Source organism: Coenobita brevimanus, chromosome 23 (assembly GCF_032717465.1).
Source record: "Coenobita brevimanus isolate Jiangsu-jjx chromosome 23, ASM3271746v2, whole genome shotgun sequence".
Classification (NCBI taxonomy): domain Eukaryota; kingdom Metazoa; phylum Arthropoda; class Malacostraca; order Decapoda; family Coenobitidae; genus Coenobita; species Coenobita brevimanus.
In genome coordinates this window covers 38419629-38437846 of record NC_136976.1, presented here as the reverse complement: position 1 = coordinate 38437846, position 18218 = coordinate 38419629, and the positions used below count along the sequence as shown (strand labels likewise).

At 43.4% G+C, this 18218-nt stretch overlaps 1 protein-coding gene across 3 annotated transcripts in view; it reads right to left on the bottom strand.

Moving 5' to 3' along the window:
• Window positions 1–248: 248 nt before the first annotated feature.
• Window positions 249–18218, bottom strand: part of mRpS9 (mitochondrial ribosomal protein S9) — a 266276-nt gene continuing 248306 nt past the window's right edge. For all 3 annotated transcript variants that reach the window (XM_080267237.1, XM_080267238.1, XM_080267239.1), the window contains one exon: window positions 249–439. In XM_080267237.1, coding sequence (XP_080123363.1) covers window positions 348–439 — 92 coding nt within the window. In that variant the 3' untranslated portion in view covers window positions 249–347. The remainder of the gene's footprint in view (window positions 440–18218) is intronic.

Here is an 18218-nt window from a genome sequence, read left to right as displayed (position 1 = left end):
CCCCCCTCCCCCAGGCCTCACATTCAAGGACACATGACACATCCATCTAATCACTGTCATTTCTGTATGTCTGAGCCTACGGATATTCTCTTACTTTACTGCCCAGGTCTCACTACTATACAGCATTACATTCCTAGCACATGCCACATACAAAGATCCCTTGCTGCTGAACTATGAATTTCCTGGTTGAATTTATTTGTACGTACTTAGAACTACTCAGAACAGGAAGAGAAAGAACAAAATTAGGGACAAATATTTATTAATCTTTACTTCAGAGTTACAACTGATTATTCAAACAATCGCACCATATTTAAATAAAGTTTTGCTACCACTATATAACCGGTGCTTCATCGTTTCTTCCATGTATACTTGGCTCTGGCACCCTTCTGTCCAGGCTTCTTCCTCTCACGTACTCTTGGGTCTCGCGTTAGGAGACCCGCTGTCAAAAAAAATTAAATCATGTAATGTCCCATATAGTCATATTTAAAACTCGGAAGAAAGAATACCTGTACTTTAAAAGTTAAGCAAAGTATCACAATGGAAGTAAAATGGAGGAAACTGAGATGGTTTGGGTGTCAGTATGATGGACTGGGGAACTGGATGAGGTATATAGAAGTACCAGGCTGTCAACAAAGAGATATACCGAGGAACACATGGAGGGCAGCATTTACTGACATCAGATGTAGAAGCATTATCTGAGAGTTGGCAGATCAAGCTGGACGAGTACTATCAGGTGAAGCAGTATGACTCATGATTCACGGAAAATATCAGACATAAAACCAATATGATGATTATGGTGAACAGCATCATCATCTCCTTGATGTATCATTGGTATTAAGCAGTCATAAACAAGCTGCTGTATCTTAACAGCTTCATTACCTTGAACACCTTCATCCTGCATTCATATATTTTAAACTGAATAATATAATTTCATGTTATCTAGAATGAAAAAAAAAAAGTCCTTGGTGTGAAAGGGTTAACAGATACTGTTTCTAGCTATCACAGAGGATATCCTTCTATTTATCTAGCTATCTATGGCCAAATGTTTTAATCCCGTATGGGGTGGCCACAAACAAATGTCATAGTGGTGATCTTGAGTGTGCATGATGTAAAGGAGAGCCAGGTGGGAAAGGATTAATATTGCTGGAAAGTCTCGAGTGTGTGGAGGAGTTTTGTTATTTGGGAGACATGATATGTGCTGGAGATGAGGCTGGAGCCACTTCGGTTGCAATGGTATGGAGTGGCTGGAAGAAGTTTAGGAATTGTTTCCCCTCCTGAGACTGAGGAAGCTCTCCCTCTGTGCTAAAGAATCCTTTTAAGCAGCATGCATTAGGAGTTATGCTGCAGAGTAGTGAGACATGGGCAGTAAAGGAAAAAGGATATTTGTAGACTCAATTGTACAAAGAAGAGAATGAGTAGCTGGATGTGCAGATTCTCCCTGAATGACAGGCCTGAGGATTGTGAATGAAGAGTTGGGAGAAAGGATGCATTAGTGTTGGGAAGAGAAGAGCTATACTGTATTGAGATGGCTCGGTCATGTGGAGAAGATGGAGGATGAAGACGGGTGCCCAGGGTGACTAAGTTTAGGCACAAGCAGTGGGGGAAAAAAAAAAAAAAAAAAAAAAAAAAAAAACAACAGGGGAAAATGTCAGTGTGTGACCTCAGGGTTATGAGAATGCATAGAAAGACTGCTAGAACTAGAGCAATGTGGAGAACCACCATCATGTAATCAAGGCTGATGCATGCAACCATACTGAAGCCTAAATAAACAAACAAATGAACATCGCCCTGTCCTCTGCCATTTGGATGTCCTCCTTCCAACTCATCCCCACTTATACATCTCTCCAATACATTCCTCAATCTCATCTTCAGTCTTCTCCTCCACCTCATTCACATACACTCTTCTAGTCAGTCTCTCATTTTCCATCCTGTTCACATGGCCAAAATCTCTCTGAGTACAGTAATCCCTCCACTATCCAATGTAATAGAGCCAAAGGCATGTCCGGAAAGTGGTCCTGTCTGGATAGTGGGCCCCAGCCTCCTGGACTTGTACTTATGGACTCTAACTCAGAAAAACACCTATACAACTCCCTCTGGACATGCATAGCATCTATTTAAGGCCCAAATCACACCAAAATGGGACATAAAAGACTGAAATAAATGCAAAAGAACCACAAAACGAGGTTTTAGAGATGAGTTTATACAATATTAAACATTCTGGGTACTTACAACAAGTCCCTGGCTCCTGGACTGGTACTTATGGACCCTAACCCAGCCTGATTTTGAAAGCCACCTAAGTAACTCCCTACCGGACATGCATAGCACATATTTAAACCTATTTAAGACCTCATTCACACCAATAATGGACATAAAAGCTTGAAATAAATGAAAAGGAACCAAAGAATGAGGAATTAGAAGTGACTGTACCTCATCCAGGGTAATTACAGCACGTTTGTGGCTACCTTTTGTAAGGTTTTGGCAGTGGTGAAAATGCTCTTGAAGCACGTACAGTAATCCAGTGTTGTGCTGCACTTACAGTAATTCTTTGCACTGTGAGTTATAACTGTTTAACACTGCACATTGTTAATTGCATCAGGCTAGTTCCCACCGCCATTTGCACTCCACAGTTAATCCTTTGCACTCTAAATTCTATTTTCTTAACCCTGCACAACACTGTAAATTCCCGTGTGGTCTAGTGGCGAGGTATTGCAGTTTATTCACTGTTTATTCACAAAAAAAAAAAATGAGTACGTGTGGCTCCCACTACAACATGCTACCACTCGCGATCGAAGTTAGGCAATAACTGCTTGGGTGTTGGTGTGTAAGGGGGAAACAGAGTTGCCAGACCGCAATGGCCACATTACCAAACTCCTAAAGTTTCATTACCAAATTTGACTTTTCATTACCAAATTCGTAATGCTAGCATTTATTCTTCACTAATTATATATACAAGTGGAAATACATGTCATCACTCTTTGTATAATTAACAGCATGTTGGTTATATTCACGCTATGTACGTTAGCAGATTAATCAGAGAGGGCAGACAATCCACCATCTCCATCCTGTGTATCCTGATACATGTGAAAAATCCATTTGGTAATGCATTACTCTGATTCATTACCAAACGAATTTTTCATGACCAAATTGGCCCATATTAGGTAAGGAAAAATACCAAATGGCAACCCTGACAGGGGAGGGGGGAGGGGGGAGGAAGGAAGGGGTGAGGGACTGTGGTGTAACAGCTGTTCGGCGCTGCGCTGCAATTTCAAATTACGGGTGGGGAAAAATTCGCATTTTGGGGGGATTTTTTTTTTTTTTTTTTTTTGGGTTCCGAAGGTCCAGGCCCACAATGTCCGGTAAGTGGGGATGTCCGGAAAGTGGGCGTCTGGATAGTACGGGGATTACAGTATTTCTCTTAATGCTTTGAATCCCTACCTAGGGATGTACCAATTTGCTTGCCTGTTTACATATATATATATATATATATATATATATATATATATATATTGCCAGATGCCTCAATCCCATAACAGGTGGCCACAAACAAATTGCCTCAATGTTGCCCTGTCCAATGCCACTTCACTGCCTTGCTCCCAGCTTACACCCCTCTCCCACATATACCTTTCCATGCTATCCCTCCATCTCACCCTCGGCCTCCCTCTCCCTCTCCCCACTTCCACCTCACTCACATACACTCTCCTTATTGGTTTCTTGCTCTCCATCCTCTCCACATGGCCAAACCACCTCAATGTATTTCTCTTAACGCTTTCTATCACATCTGCATCCACACCACAACGCTCCTTCAAGTCCTCAAATGTCAGTCTGTCTCTCCATGTAACTCCATATGCTCTTCTCAAACAACTCATTTCCACTACTCTAACTCTTGACTTGTGTCCTTCCAGCAAGGTCCAAGTTTTACTTCCATCCGTTAGAGATGGTATCACAATACTGTCATGCAATAACTTTTATACTTCCATGCTCACTTCCCTGTTCCTTATCACTCCTTTCAAAGAATCAGCATCCTTTCTTCCCTGTTGTACCCTTTCAAGCACTTCACCCTCTAAACTAAACATATGTATGTATGTACATATATATACTGTATATATATATATATATATATATATATATATATATCATTTTCATCTTTCAAGGCTCCAACATGCTTGCATGTGTCGGCCGTGGTCACCTAATGGCAGCTCTCCAAGCTGTGTGGTCTACTGCAGCCTCCCTGTTCAGTCCGTTAACCCTGAGGTCACACTTAATGACCTCGTCCCATGTCATTCTCGGTCTACCCCTCATGACCCCACCCCTAATATTAACACTTCTCACCTTCTGCACCCAATTATCATCCCCCATCCTCTCCACATGTCCAAACCATCTCAATCTACCTCTCCTCATCACAACACCAATACACTCCAGTCCCATCCTACCTCTCAACCCTTCCATCGAAAACCCAGCCCCCCCAGACCTTGCATGCAGGGACGCACTGCACATCCACCTGATCATTGTCATTTCTGTACATCTGAGCCTGTGAATATCCTCCTCCTTTACTGCCCAGGTCTCACTACCAAACAGCATTACACTCCTAACACATGATGCATACAAAGACCCCTTAGCATGTAGGTAGAGTCCTCTCAATGTCAGGAGAGGCAACAGCCCCCTGAACTTTTTCCAACCACTTCTCACCCTAGCCACAGAGCTAGCTCCAGCCCCACCTCCAGCACACAACATATCTCCCAAATAACAAAACTCTTCCACACACTGAAGAGACTCATCAGCAAGTTCAATCCTTTCACTCCTGACAATCTCCACCTGCTCTCCCCGACACACCATACATATAATATCAGCATTATCTCGCAGTCTACTTCTGATACCACTACATCTCTTGTGCACCCATTTATTACAAACACTGCACAAGATGGAATTATTTCCCACATCCTTGTGGCAAAATGTACATGGCCACTATCCCTTGTCTTTAAAAGTACCACCACCAACCCTAGATATCATCACTTTTGTTTTATCTGCATTTACCCTTAAGCTGCACCCCATACCATCTCTCCACTTTCTAAATCTTTCCTCCGCCTCCCTTTCCTTCTCTGTGATGAACACCAAATCATCAGCATACAACATCTCCCACGGGAGTCCGTTTCTGAAGTCAGGTGAGAGGGCTTCAAGTACCATGATAAACAACATGGGACTGAAAACTGACCCCTGATGCACACCAACGTTCACGGAAAACTCATCACTCAAATCTCCATTCACTCTTACCTGCGTGTGAGCAACCACATACATAGCCATAACCACCCTAACCAGCCGCTCCTCCAAACCAACACCCAGCACACGATATCATACACAAACACTGTCATCTCTCCCCCCCTTGCCCACCTCGGACCATCTTCCAGAAGCATATCCACACTCAAATCACTTACCGCTCCATTCAGTCACTTGAAGACAACACACAGCTGCATGCACGGCCTCCTGACATCCACCCGTCTGAATCCTATCTCCCTCGTAAGGACAGGGTCCACCTGGCCAGGCTGAGATGTGGGCACCATCCAACCCACTTAAGCTACCAGAAGAGGCTGGATGACTATCGCTGATGCCTGTCCAGGATGTAACACAGCACCCCATACTATTAAGCACATTATGTAAGACTGCATTGCACACAATCACCTACGCCAACAACACAACATACACTCTTTGAGAGCTCTGTGGGAAAGCCCAGTCTCGGCCATGGCCTTCCTAAGGGACTCGGGGCTGTTCGGCCAGACTGCCTAGGGAACAACTACTACTACTACTACTACCAAGCTTTCTCATTGCCTACTTCACCACCTCTCAGGGGACTCTGTCAAAGGCCTTTTCTAAGTCAACAAAAACAAAATACAGATCCCTTTTCTTCTCAACATATTTTTCCTGAAGCTGTTGAACAATGAATATGGCATCAGTGGTCCCCCCGCCTGGCATAAACCCAAACTGCATCTCATCAATATTCACTCTTTCTCTAATCATACCTTCTAGAACTCTCTCCATTACCTTCATTATCTGATCTAAAGCTTTATACCTCTACAATTTCCTCTTTCCAGGGCATCACCCTTCCCTTTAGACACATTAACAATTGCACTCTTCAACTAATCATGTCAGACAACACTCATATATAATCATATTTATCAGGTCAGCGATTAACCTCACCCCTTTATCTCCTGAGGCCTTCAACATTTTGGCAGCCAACCCAGACACACCTACTGCCTTCCTCACCTGCATCCTGCCCACTGCCTCACTCACAGTAGCAGTGTCAATCAAAGGCCAAGGGCCAAACACTAGATCTGCTGGCTCCAAACCTTCCCTGTCCCAGTCAAACTCCTCATTCAACAACCAGCTATGATGCTCTCTCCATGCATCTTTAATAGCATCACTGTTCACCACTACCCTTCCTTCATCATTCTTCACACACTGCTCACCTTTAATATCCCGATTATCCCTCTTCAACTGATTTGCCACCTTAAATATAATATTTTTTCTTTCCCATGATTTAGATTATCAAGTAGAAATCTCTGTGACTCAGACTTCACCCTGTATGCCTCTCTTCTTGCCCTACTTTTGGCAACCAAGTATTCCTCCTTGTTACCACCCTTCTTCCATTCCCGGAAAAGCCTTCTTTTCTCCTAACTGCAGCCTCTACACCCTCATCCCACCAACAAGTTACTTTATGTCTTGGTGGGCCTCTTGTCCAACCGCATATTACATCAGTAACTCTCAAGAGATTGTTCTTGAGGGCTCTGTACTGTTCATTAATGCCTCTGTCTACGGCTCCCTGTTCAGCCACCACTTTCCTCATCTCGCTATGGAAAGCATTCCGTACTACTTGGTTTTCCAGTTTCCATATTTTCCTTCTAGGTACATAAGTCCTCTTTTTCATCACTCGTTCTTTCAGCGCCATATCACAAATCAATAGTTTGTGCTGCTGCACACACTCCTCACCTCCTATAACTTTAATATCCCTCACTAACCTCCTATCAGCCCTCCTAACCAGAAAGTAGTCTATCTGACTGCTATTTCCCCCCGACTCATATGTAATTAACCTACTCTCTCTTTTCCTAATTATGTGTTGCACACAATCATGTCCGTTGCCTCCCCAAACTTGAGTATCCTTTTCCCTTCCGCATTCCTTATACCATATGCACATCCCCCATGTACTCTTTCATAACCTTGAGCTGCTCCACCTACATGACCATTTAAGTCCCCTCCCAAAACCACCATCTCATCATCCCACATACCACATACTACACATATTAAATCATCCCAAAATCTATCTTTCTCTACTTCATCTGATTGTGCCTGTGGAGCATATGCCGATATAATTGCAGTTATCTTTCCACTGAACAGAATTTTCATTACCAATATCCTATCGCTTACTTTCATAACATTCATAACATGTTCCACCCATTTCTCCGCAACCATCACACCAACACCCCCACATCCGTCTGTCCCCCCCTGCCAAAACAACTTATAGTAACAGTCCTTCCCAACAATCTTTCTGGCTGATCCATCCCTGTACCGGACTTCCTGCAAACATGCGACATCCACCCACCTCCAACTGAATGCCTCAACGACTTCTCCCGCTCTTCCCCTCAAACTTTCCACATTCCAAGAACCCACCCTCATCCCCCTGGGTATGTACGTATATATCCTCTTTTGGTTAATTTTTGAGCCACATCCAAAGGTTACAAAGGAAAATAATAGCAGAAAATTCAGTAAAGAGGAAATGCACATGAAAATTGCATACCTCACACACTTACTGAGAAATGTTTCCCTATGCTCAGGCAGGCAATTTTGGCCTCTATCTGGCTGCCAGAAGAATGGTTTTGCTCTCTCTCTCTCTCTCTCTCTCTCTCTCACAGTGGAGATGCAAGTGGGATGGAATTTTTGCTCAAATATGGGCCCACTGTGATTTGCCCTGAATAATAAGAATAATAATAATAATGACGACGATGATGTACGGCAATCCTAGCATGCTGATCCCTAGTATAAATACATTTTTTGTTTCAATACTGGAAAATTTCCAATGGATTTTTTTTTAAACTAGCCCCCATTTGCTGTGACAGATAATGAGGCATGCCAGGTTTGCAATGATGGATATGAGAGTTCACTGTACTGTGAAGCAGTTGTATATGGTTGATCCCCCCAGTGGATTGCTTCTGTCAGCTGGTACAACCACTGACTGTTCTCCCACCAACTGATGATACCATGCCTCTCTACAGAAAATCAGGAAGGAAGGATAGGTTGAAAATTCGTAGAGAAGCTGGTGTTTGTGGCATTCCACTGGAACTGATCCTAGTTGGAGATGAAGCCATGGTCAGGGCATTACATGCAGTCATAGATGCCATTTGGCAGACTGGTATCATTCCTTCTGACTGGACAAAGGGTTTGATCATCCATATCTGGAAAGGGAAAGGAGACCATCGTGCCTTTAGTAACTATCAGGGTACAGTTTTATAGTGCACAGTGCACCTGACAAGGTTTTTGCTCACATTCTTCTGATGCCTATCCACGACCATCTGCTAAAATTTTAGAGGCCTAAGCAATCTGAATTCACACCCAAGAATTCTACAGATGACTGCATCAAGGTCTTTGAGTTGTCGTGGAATGCTGCCTTGAATACTGACGAGGTCTGCTTCCAGCCTATGTGGATCTCACAAAGGCATTTGATTCAGTAAATTGGGAGGTATTATGGGAACTCTTGGAACTTCATGGGATCACTGCAGGGATAATCTGACTGACTGATGGCCTGTATTCAAACAGTGAGAGTCTGTCAAGTGTGGAGAAGGAACATTCAACTTCCTCCCATTAAGAAATGGAGTAAGACAGGGAAGTTTCCTTGGCCTTGACCCCATGTTTTTCAACACGTGCATGGACTGGGTACTTGGCCAGGCTGTGAGTTGAAGTCACTGTGGAGTATCAGCTGGCAATTTTAAGGTTACTGACCTTGACTTCACTGATGATGCAGTTATCCTAGCATTTGCTGGAGATACTACTAGGTGCCCTCGGAGAACTTCAAGGGAATGCAATGCCATTAGGATAAAGTCTCTTGGGCCAAGACCATGGTTCAGAAATTTGGTGGCTTGTTGGATGACGCCGTTCAGTCTGTTCAAGCACGTGATGAGAATGCGGGAATCTAGGAAAGATTCACTTATCTTGGTAGTGTGGTAAGGAACAACAGTAGGTCAGACAATAAGATTTCTCACTGCATCAGTCTGGCCTATGGGGTTATGAATTCACACAACTTGGGTACTTGGCATTGCCATTATTTGTGTAGGACAAAAATTCGCATCTTAAAGGCACTAATGTGCTCTACGTCATACTCTATGGCCGTGAAACATGGACATTAAACAGTGACTTGAAACAACAAATTGCTCCATTAGTACTAAGTGCCGCTGCACGATCACGGGATATCGCTGGTATGACCTGATACATAACCTGCTACACCTCTGTGAGACTGAGTCATGGACCATTACCCACAAAATAAGTCAGCACCAACTCCAGTTATATGGGCAGGTGGCCCATTTTCCTGAGGCTGACCCTGCCTACAGGATGATCTCTGAGAGAGTTAGCCTGGGATGGAGGAGACCAAATGGATGGCCACGGAATTCATGGCTGAAGGAGGTTCATTATTCATGTCGAGAAATGCTTAGAGAGGGAAGAGTTGCTGCCTGGAGGGCTGTGTGAAAGGACACCTGTGGGTGGAGTCAAAGGGCAAGTGAAGCTATGCACCCCACGGCATCTGCCCACCATGATGATGATTCAGTAACTCTGGTTCCCACTCTTTTTTCAGAATCAAGTTCTGACTATTAGCCTAATCTTTTTCCAAGCATCACCAAACACAAAAAATGCTCAGATATACTTGAAAAAGAAATATACTTTATAAATCAATTCATAGATAAGCTTGTAGAAGGATCATTGACATTAAGACTTGCTACGGAATGCTGTAACAGACGTGATCTGCCAAACAGATGTATTGTCAATTTTTGCATTTTTTCCATTACCTAGCTGATATTAATTTTTACTGTTGAGTGTGTAAGGAAGAAAGGTTTGGAAGTCAGTGAGGCTAGGGGACTGACAAGAAATCGAGCTGGCTGAATGAATATTATGAGGAGAAGCGCATGATCAGGGATTTGCCACCGTTTTTTGATGTGACAGCGTCTGGATTGCCTCTATCGGATATGTCTATGTGAAGCTAAAGAATGTGGTGAATGTTTTTGGCGTTTCAGATAAAGCCAGGATTATGGGGGCTTGAATGGTGAGTGAATGGAAGCGTGGCCCATCAGATTGGGCAATTTTGAGCTGTCTGGACGTTGCTACTCCTCACCCTGCCCTAGGGTGGGAAAGGAGGTCCGGATGATGATGATGATGATGATGATGATGATGATGATGATGATGATGATGACTTTGGCATACTGGATACAGATGAAAGAAACATTAATATGCCTTTTATTCTAGATATCATTCACTGTTTAGCCAGAGTCTGTGTGAATGAGTATTGTTACCCTGACACTATTTTGCAGCATTATAAAGAACAGTCTAATTGAAAACCATTAAAGGTTCAGAGTAATATCTGGGTGAGTGAAAAAAAAAAATAAAATAAAATAAATAACCATCAAGGTCAAAATTAGTGACCTGACTGTGTGGTACAGTATACTGGGCCTACTGTACATTGCTCATCAGAAGTATCGAGCGCCCTGTGTCCCTCCTACGAAACAAACCTTTCAACATTGAAAAAACATATAAATACAGTAATGCATTTTATTTACCTTCAGTGCTTCGTAGGGTATCCTTTATGTTTCTACACGGACCTGAGACGTCTTGGAAGTGAAAGGGTGAGGTTCCTGAGGTGCTGGAGGGGTATTTTGTCCCAGGAGTCACGAATGGCGGCTTCCAGCTTAGGCAGAGAGCTCACGTCCTTCCCTTGGAGATTCTTCTTTACGAGGTACCAGAGGTTTTCAATCAGGTTGAGGTGTGGGCTATTTCCTGGCCAGTCTTTCATGAATGATACCTCGCAGTCACGAAGCCAATTGGTGACCGATTTGGCCTTGTGAGCAGGTGCACCGTCCTGCTGAAACACTCGTGCACCTGTGAGCTCGAAGGAGTCTGGTAAATGATCACACAGAAGCTCCAGGTAAACATCCTGATTCACTCTAATGTTCTTGGGAAGCACAACAAGCTTCCCCAAACCTTGACCAGAGAAACAACCCCATACCATGAGTGAATCAGGATGTTTAACTGTGCTTTCAACATACCGTGGGTCAAGTGGGTCACTACCTTTGTGCCGGTACACACGTGCTCCTCTGTTACAGGTTACACTAAACGTTGCCTCATCACACCACAACACTGACAACCATTGCTCCTCACCCCAATTAAGGTATTTGTTAGCAAAGGCAAGCCTACGAAGTCACTGGCTGCTAGAGAGAAGAGGCTTTCTCACAGGCCTGTGACTTGTGTAACCAAGTTCATGGACCCTACAAGACACTGTGCACAGACACCTCACCAAACACTTCCGGGTTGCTCTCCTTTATTTTCCTTGCACTCACACAAGGATTAAACTCCACTGCACGTTTTAAAACATTAACAGACCTTGGGGAAGTTTTCCTAGGCCTACCAGACCGCGGTTTCTTTGTGGGAACCTCACCATTGTTTTCCACTCGAAACCGCGCGCACCACCTATGCACTGTCGATCGAGCCACACCAACCAATTCACTAATTTCCTTTGTTTGGTGGCCTGCCTCCTTTAGAACAATGATCTGGGATATGATTTCACTCGACAGTTCACTGGTAGGTGCCATAACAAAGTGGCAAAAGCCAGAACACTGCGGGACACTCGGTAAAAAAGGGCGCTAAAAGAGAGACGCGGCGGAGTTCCTCTCTCTCAGGCAGCCTGTGGGCAACTGAGGCGGGAACCAACCAGCGCGTTGGAAGGCCTCAGGCTACCATGACGTCATGCTAGCGCCGCAAACTTGTGGCTTGATTTTTACTACCAAAAATGGGTGATTCTTTTTTGGCCATAGGTATTGAGCCCCCAGCGGTAGGCGCTCGACAATTCTGACGAGCACTGTACTAGTGGTACGTGTGGTGGTGGTATTGTGGGTTTATGTAGGTAAACGGTGTACAACCATGCATTTGACATAAGCACAAACTACTTGCAACCATTAGTTCTTAAACTCCTATCTGGCTATACTATTTACAGCAGATGAGGACAATAAGGGGAGAGTAACTCTAAGATAAAGGGATGAACAACGGACATTTGGCAATTTTATTCAAACTGTTTCTATAGTGAAACCTTTAGTTAAGAGAAAAATGTTATATATAAACACTGCGACAGCTTCTTTATTACAACAGTGTAATCTCCTAAATCACAACTGAGCACATGCCGCTATTTGAGAATTCTACAAGTTAGAAATAACTAATCTTATGGGGAAAATTACTTATGGGTCTGTCATCTTGGAAAAGTTGCCCCCTCTCACCCCAAAACCTACATCAAACTGGTCACCAGTGAACACTAGCAACCTGGAAAAGAAATTGGTCAAGCATATTTAATGGAAATGAACAATACTGTAAGATTCTTATCCAGTTTTGACTGATGACATTACTTGAATGGACGGGTGAAGGAGGGGGAGGGGTTCCGAGGCTTCAGGAGGCCTATGGCCTCTCAGCATGAGGTGTGAGTGTGCTGCTGCCTCATGCTGCAGCCTCTGTGCTGCTTTCTCCTCATCAACCTCCCTCAGGAACCCCTCAAGGTCCAGTGTGAAGACAATGGAAGCAGTGTCGTCGTCGCCCTCAGTTGCCTCTCTGTCGTTGTAAGAGTTGTCAACTGGTTGAGATTAATTCTTTACCAAATGGGTGTGGTCTTTCCATATTTTCTATGGAAATGAGTCTTTCTCAAGCTAATTGCTATTATTCTTGGATTACCACAGCTACTAGGCATTGTCACAAACTTAAAGCTGAAAGCTATAATTGAAGATTTAGAATGCGTGATACACTGATGCATCCAGTCAGAGCGGTGGCTGGTAAACAAAGTGGCCAGTTGGAAAGACTATCGGTGAACACTGCTGCAGGCAACCCACCTGCTTCCTTAAATACCTCTAGATGGGTATATTTTGTTTTTTTCCACTCACTTCTTGCAGTCACAATTCGACAGTTAACTATCCGTGTTGTATATGTGCCAAAATTGTTTAACTTGAGACTGTGAGTTTGTTTTAATACAGGTGAACTGCTGTGTCCGCCTGGTAAGGAATTACTTTGCTGAGCCTGTAATTGTGGGCAACTTTGGCTTTCTTCTTACCGCCGTCAATCCTCCTTATTACACCTAACATTTCAGTGTAAGTTAACACTGGCTTCTTCTTCTTCCCCTTCCTTGTAGAAGTTGTATGTTTAAGAGAGTTATGATTTGCCATGGTAACACTGGGCAGGCAGAGGAGGCACAGGGGAGAAAAAAAAAAAAATCATTACAAACCACACCAGAACCACATACAGTACCCTCGCGTCCAACACGGTAATATTGTCATGCATGGGTCCCGTGTTGGACCAAAAACGAGTTGGACAAACAATAGAGCTTATAGGGAAAAATGAATTATGTCAGCAACCCTAGGAAAAGTCACCCTAAATACCTACCATATACCTATACATATATTGGTACTATTGTAATTATAATAAATGGTACTGTGCTATGAATGATAACTAACCTTTTAGGATAGTGTTGGTGGGCTTGCTGGGAATGGAAGGTGGTATCCAAGGCTGTAGGTAGTCCTACTGGGTCCCCGGAGGATGGCTGCTGGCGTCACTAGCGGGTAATGGCTGCTGCTCCTCCTCAACCTCCCTCATAAATCCTTCGAAATCACACTCAGAATCACTATCTTCGTCCACAGCCATGGAAGGTCCTGCTTCTACCTGTCCTAGCACTCTGTAAGCCTTCACTGCTGCCAGGATCTTGTCTTGGTTTTTTATTATGGTCCTCACGTTGGCTTCATTCATGTCGTAGGGCTTGGCAATGTCAACTTTCCTCTCCCCTTTCTTCTTCCTCTCGATGCTTTCTAGCTTGGTGGCCTGAGGGAGGTGCCGACGCTTCTTGGGGTTCTCAGAAGGCTTCCTAGGAATCGTGAGCAAGGTAAAATGCAGTAACAATGGCAGAAAATGCAGCAAGAAAAAAGCACCTTCCGATGCGAATTATGCGACTGAGTGGCGCTGTGGCGGGAGAAATTTAAACAAAACATCACGTGACAGCAGAAGCATTTTTAATTGGGCGGCATCACGATCACGTCACGATAGCGGGCGGGGAAGGCTACTTGATCAGAAGTTTTCATTGGCTATCATCATCATGGGAATGTCCAGTATGGCCGTGTTGGACCGGGGGTGATCGTGCTAGAGGTGAACTCTGCGGATTTCGCCCACTTCTCGGAGCTCTGTGCATGTTATGCTAACACACTCGTGTTGCAGTAATTAAATCGTATTAAACTATACTAATTATTTGCTCTCCGTGCTGGACGTGAATTGTGTTGGACTAACGCGTGTTGGACGCGAGGGTACTGTACAAACAACGGAGAGGAGACAATGCACTGAGCCAGGCGCCAAGACATCAAGTGCATGCATCCCTCATGCTTGGCATGGGAGGGAAGCAATGTGATTGGCTTATAATAAGTGCTACGCTTGCATATGATTGGTTTAGTAATTGCCATGCTTGACTACGATTGGGTTACACCTAGCTAAATGTGAAGGCCTGAGGTAATGGTGGCACGTATTACATGAGGCACTGGAAATGAGTCACTTTTGAGGCTGCATTCATGAATTTTGTGTAATTTCCAGAAGTTACTGATATTGCAAACTGTTGCATGCTGTCGCCGGGCACAAACACTGCTCGCATAACACGGGAATATTGTACCCTGAAGCTTCTGTTTTATGAGATTTCCAGGTTATACAGCCTTGTTTACATGTTAAAGGGTTTCATGGTGCCAAAGCCAGTCCCAAGTTCACATTTTGGGGCAATTTTCAGTTTTCTTCCCAGGACATTTATATATCTAATAGACTTCATTACATACAAACATTGGAGGATTCCTCATCTTGAATGGAAGAGGTTGTGGGCTTTCTGGGGGGGACGTGGAGTGGGGTTCCGTGGCAGGGCAGGACTCCTACTGGTCCCCAGCATGGTCATCGTTCCACAGAGTCCTCTTCTAATGAAGACGGTGAGTCCTGCATGTCCTGATTCTTCTGCTGCCACTCTTCTGCTTCCTGCACAAACCTCTCAAAGTCAACAGAATCATCAGACACAGCATCTTCCCCTGGTTGTTTTGCTTTGGAGTCTCTTAACGAGGAGAGTAGTGGGTGAGGAGAGCCTGGTGGCATTGGCGAATTTTCTCTTGCTAGAGGTCTTCATAGACCTGCATGGTCAGGCTGGGTCAGGTGGGGGGGGGGGAGAGAGAGAGAGAGAGAGATCACACAGAGTGAGTGTGTAGCCAGAGAGTGGGGAGAGGGTAGGCTCAACTGGAACAGGAATGCTCTGTGGACCATGACGACACACCGCGCAGACGTGATGGCAATACGTCACAGGCTGAAGTAATCTGCACTCTGTCTATCACATGCCGTGTTGTGTGATTTCCAACCATAATTTTATGCCTCGCACCACGTTCTTCTATCACTGGCTGCACAGTACAACTTTGAAAAATAAATTGGGGCCTCCCACTGTCAATTGTCACCGCACAGTCAGGTGCTGTAACAAATGAGCAGCTTCCCCTGACCGTGTTATATCTATTTTATTCCGCATTGTGACATTTTTGGGAGACAAAATGGCACCTCCCGTGTTATGTGAGATTCGCGCTATGGGACTGCGTATTATGCAAGCAGTGACTGTATTAGGAATCCACAGTTTAGGATTGCAAGATTTAGGAGATTCCACTTCAAACAAAGTTTGCAGCTTTGATCTCATGTCAAATTGGAAGATGGTAAATCGTAGAGAGTGTGTACATCCTCTGATAGTGTGTGTGTAAGCTTCTGCCTGTGTATGTAAATGATGCCCAGCTTCAAGTGTAAATTCAGAATGAATATTAAGCATGGCAGGAAATACTGTGGCCAAAAAGCATTGCTTACTTAAACTAGAGAACCTTCAACTTTTACCTTTTCATGGTGAATAAAGATACTTGACTGTGTTGAAATCTAGAAAAGCGTGACATTTTTAACGTGTGTAATGTGAGCAACTACAGTACATTATACTATCTATGCATGTGGTTTGGCATACACTGTACTTAGCCATTCATGCTTTACTTCATGATATAGGACAATCACTGACTACAGTGCTAGTGAATTAAATGCAATCTCAGGGATTAAGCAGGTGTATTTTTACCATTTTGCATTAACTCTGTAAGTTGGTCTGATATGTTGTTGGCTAATGACCAAGATGTTACATAATGTACTTTTAAGTATAAATGTCGTTTCATTTTGCAGTACGGTTATTGGTCGGCCAGCCAGCCAAGATTTTACGGACTTTTAGGTATAAATGCTATGTTTCATTTTTTATGTAATGACATGAAGTTTACATACGTTGTGTGTTTTATACATTCTTCAATGCAAAGATCTGGCTTAGTTTTAAGAAGTTACAATGCTAAGTGTTTACTGTCTGTCTGATGACTGAGTGTTACGCACTTTTAGGGAGGCACAAAAGATACGTGCTTTCTTCAGTTTCTATTATTTGGACAATGGCAAAGATGGTAGCATACTTGCTTTTAGGTATTAATGTGTTTAATAACATTTTAGCATATAAAGGTGTAGTACAGTAATCACTTCTTGACTTCCTTAAAATAGAAAAAATGCAAATAAAAAAAGGATAAATGAACTGTGATCCTTCAATGTACAGTACTTTAATATATTAATATATAATGGACTGTAATGGAGTACCAGGAGACAATGATAATGGGAAGAGACTGAAGGATATGTGTCAGGAAAGGAGGCTGTGCATTTGTAACTTGTATTTCAAACACAAAGATGCATATAAATATACATGGTACAGAGGGAACAAGGTGGTGGTGACCATCATCCACTCACTTGATGTAGTGCTGCCTACTTCTTCCTTACCCTTTATCATTTTTTTTCTGTGTCTGTCTTCCTCTCATCTTTCCTGCACTTCTTATTGCTTTTCTTTCCTTTACAGGTGGCTTTACATTGAGTGACAAACCAAATGGTTTCCTGTAAGCCAAAAAACTGTTTACAACGCTGGGTGGTAACATATAACCAAACCATATCTGCTCCCTACGTGTCAACAAGTGGGTTGGTGGAGGGTTAGTGCCCCTCCCTGTAAAACAAATAACTCAAAGTCAAATGGCCACCCCTAACAGAATTATGGCATCTAGCAATAGATAAATAGACAGAGGGAACGGGGATTGTGTTGAATGGAGCCTGATTGATTATGTGCTCATACAGAGGCCGATGCTGGGAATGGTTGCTGATACGAAGGCCATAAGAGGATGATGCAGAGGTCTGTTAGATCATATGATTGTTGTAAGATCAAGCTAGGAGGAGTGAGGTGGACCAGGAGAGAGAGGTGCAGTCTGGGAGAACGACTGAAATTAGAGAACCTGAGGATCTAAGAAATGGCAGATGAATACAGTACAGGACCAAAGTGAGGGAGAAGTTAGAATCAGTGAACTGGAATGAAATGGATCTGGACAGCCTGTGGAATGCATAAAGGGATTACTTTTGTGGTGTGTGGTGTGGTAAGAATAACAACAAAGAATAAAGATATGGCACAGTGGGATGAAGAGGTTAAGAGAGCAGTGGAGGAAAAGAAGAAGTGGCTAGAGTGGTTACAGGAAAGGGGTTCAATTGAAATAAGAAATGAATATACTGAGAGCAAGAAGCATGTAAAGAGACTAGTCAAGAGGAAAAAGGAGGAGGTAAATGATGATGTAGGAAGAAAAATGAATGCAGATTACTCTGAAAATAGGAAGTTATTCTGGAAAGGGGTGCAGAAATGTAGAAGTGACAGCAGAAAGATATGTAAAAGTGTTAAGGATGTAAGTGGTAAATTATTAACCCATGGGAATGAAGTAAGGACCAAATGGAAAGAATATTTTGAAAGCCTGATGCATGGGAATAGAGAGAGCAGAGCTGCAGTAAATATGATTGGTTCTGAGGCTGTGTGGAGAAGGAATGCAGTGCCAGGAAACGTGACACTCGCACAGGTGAAG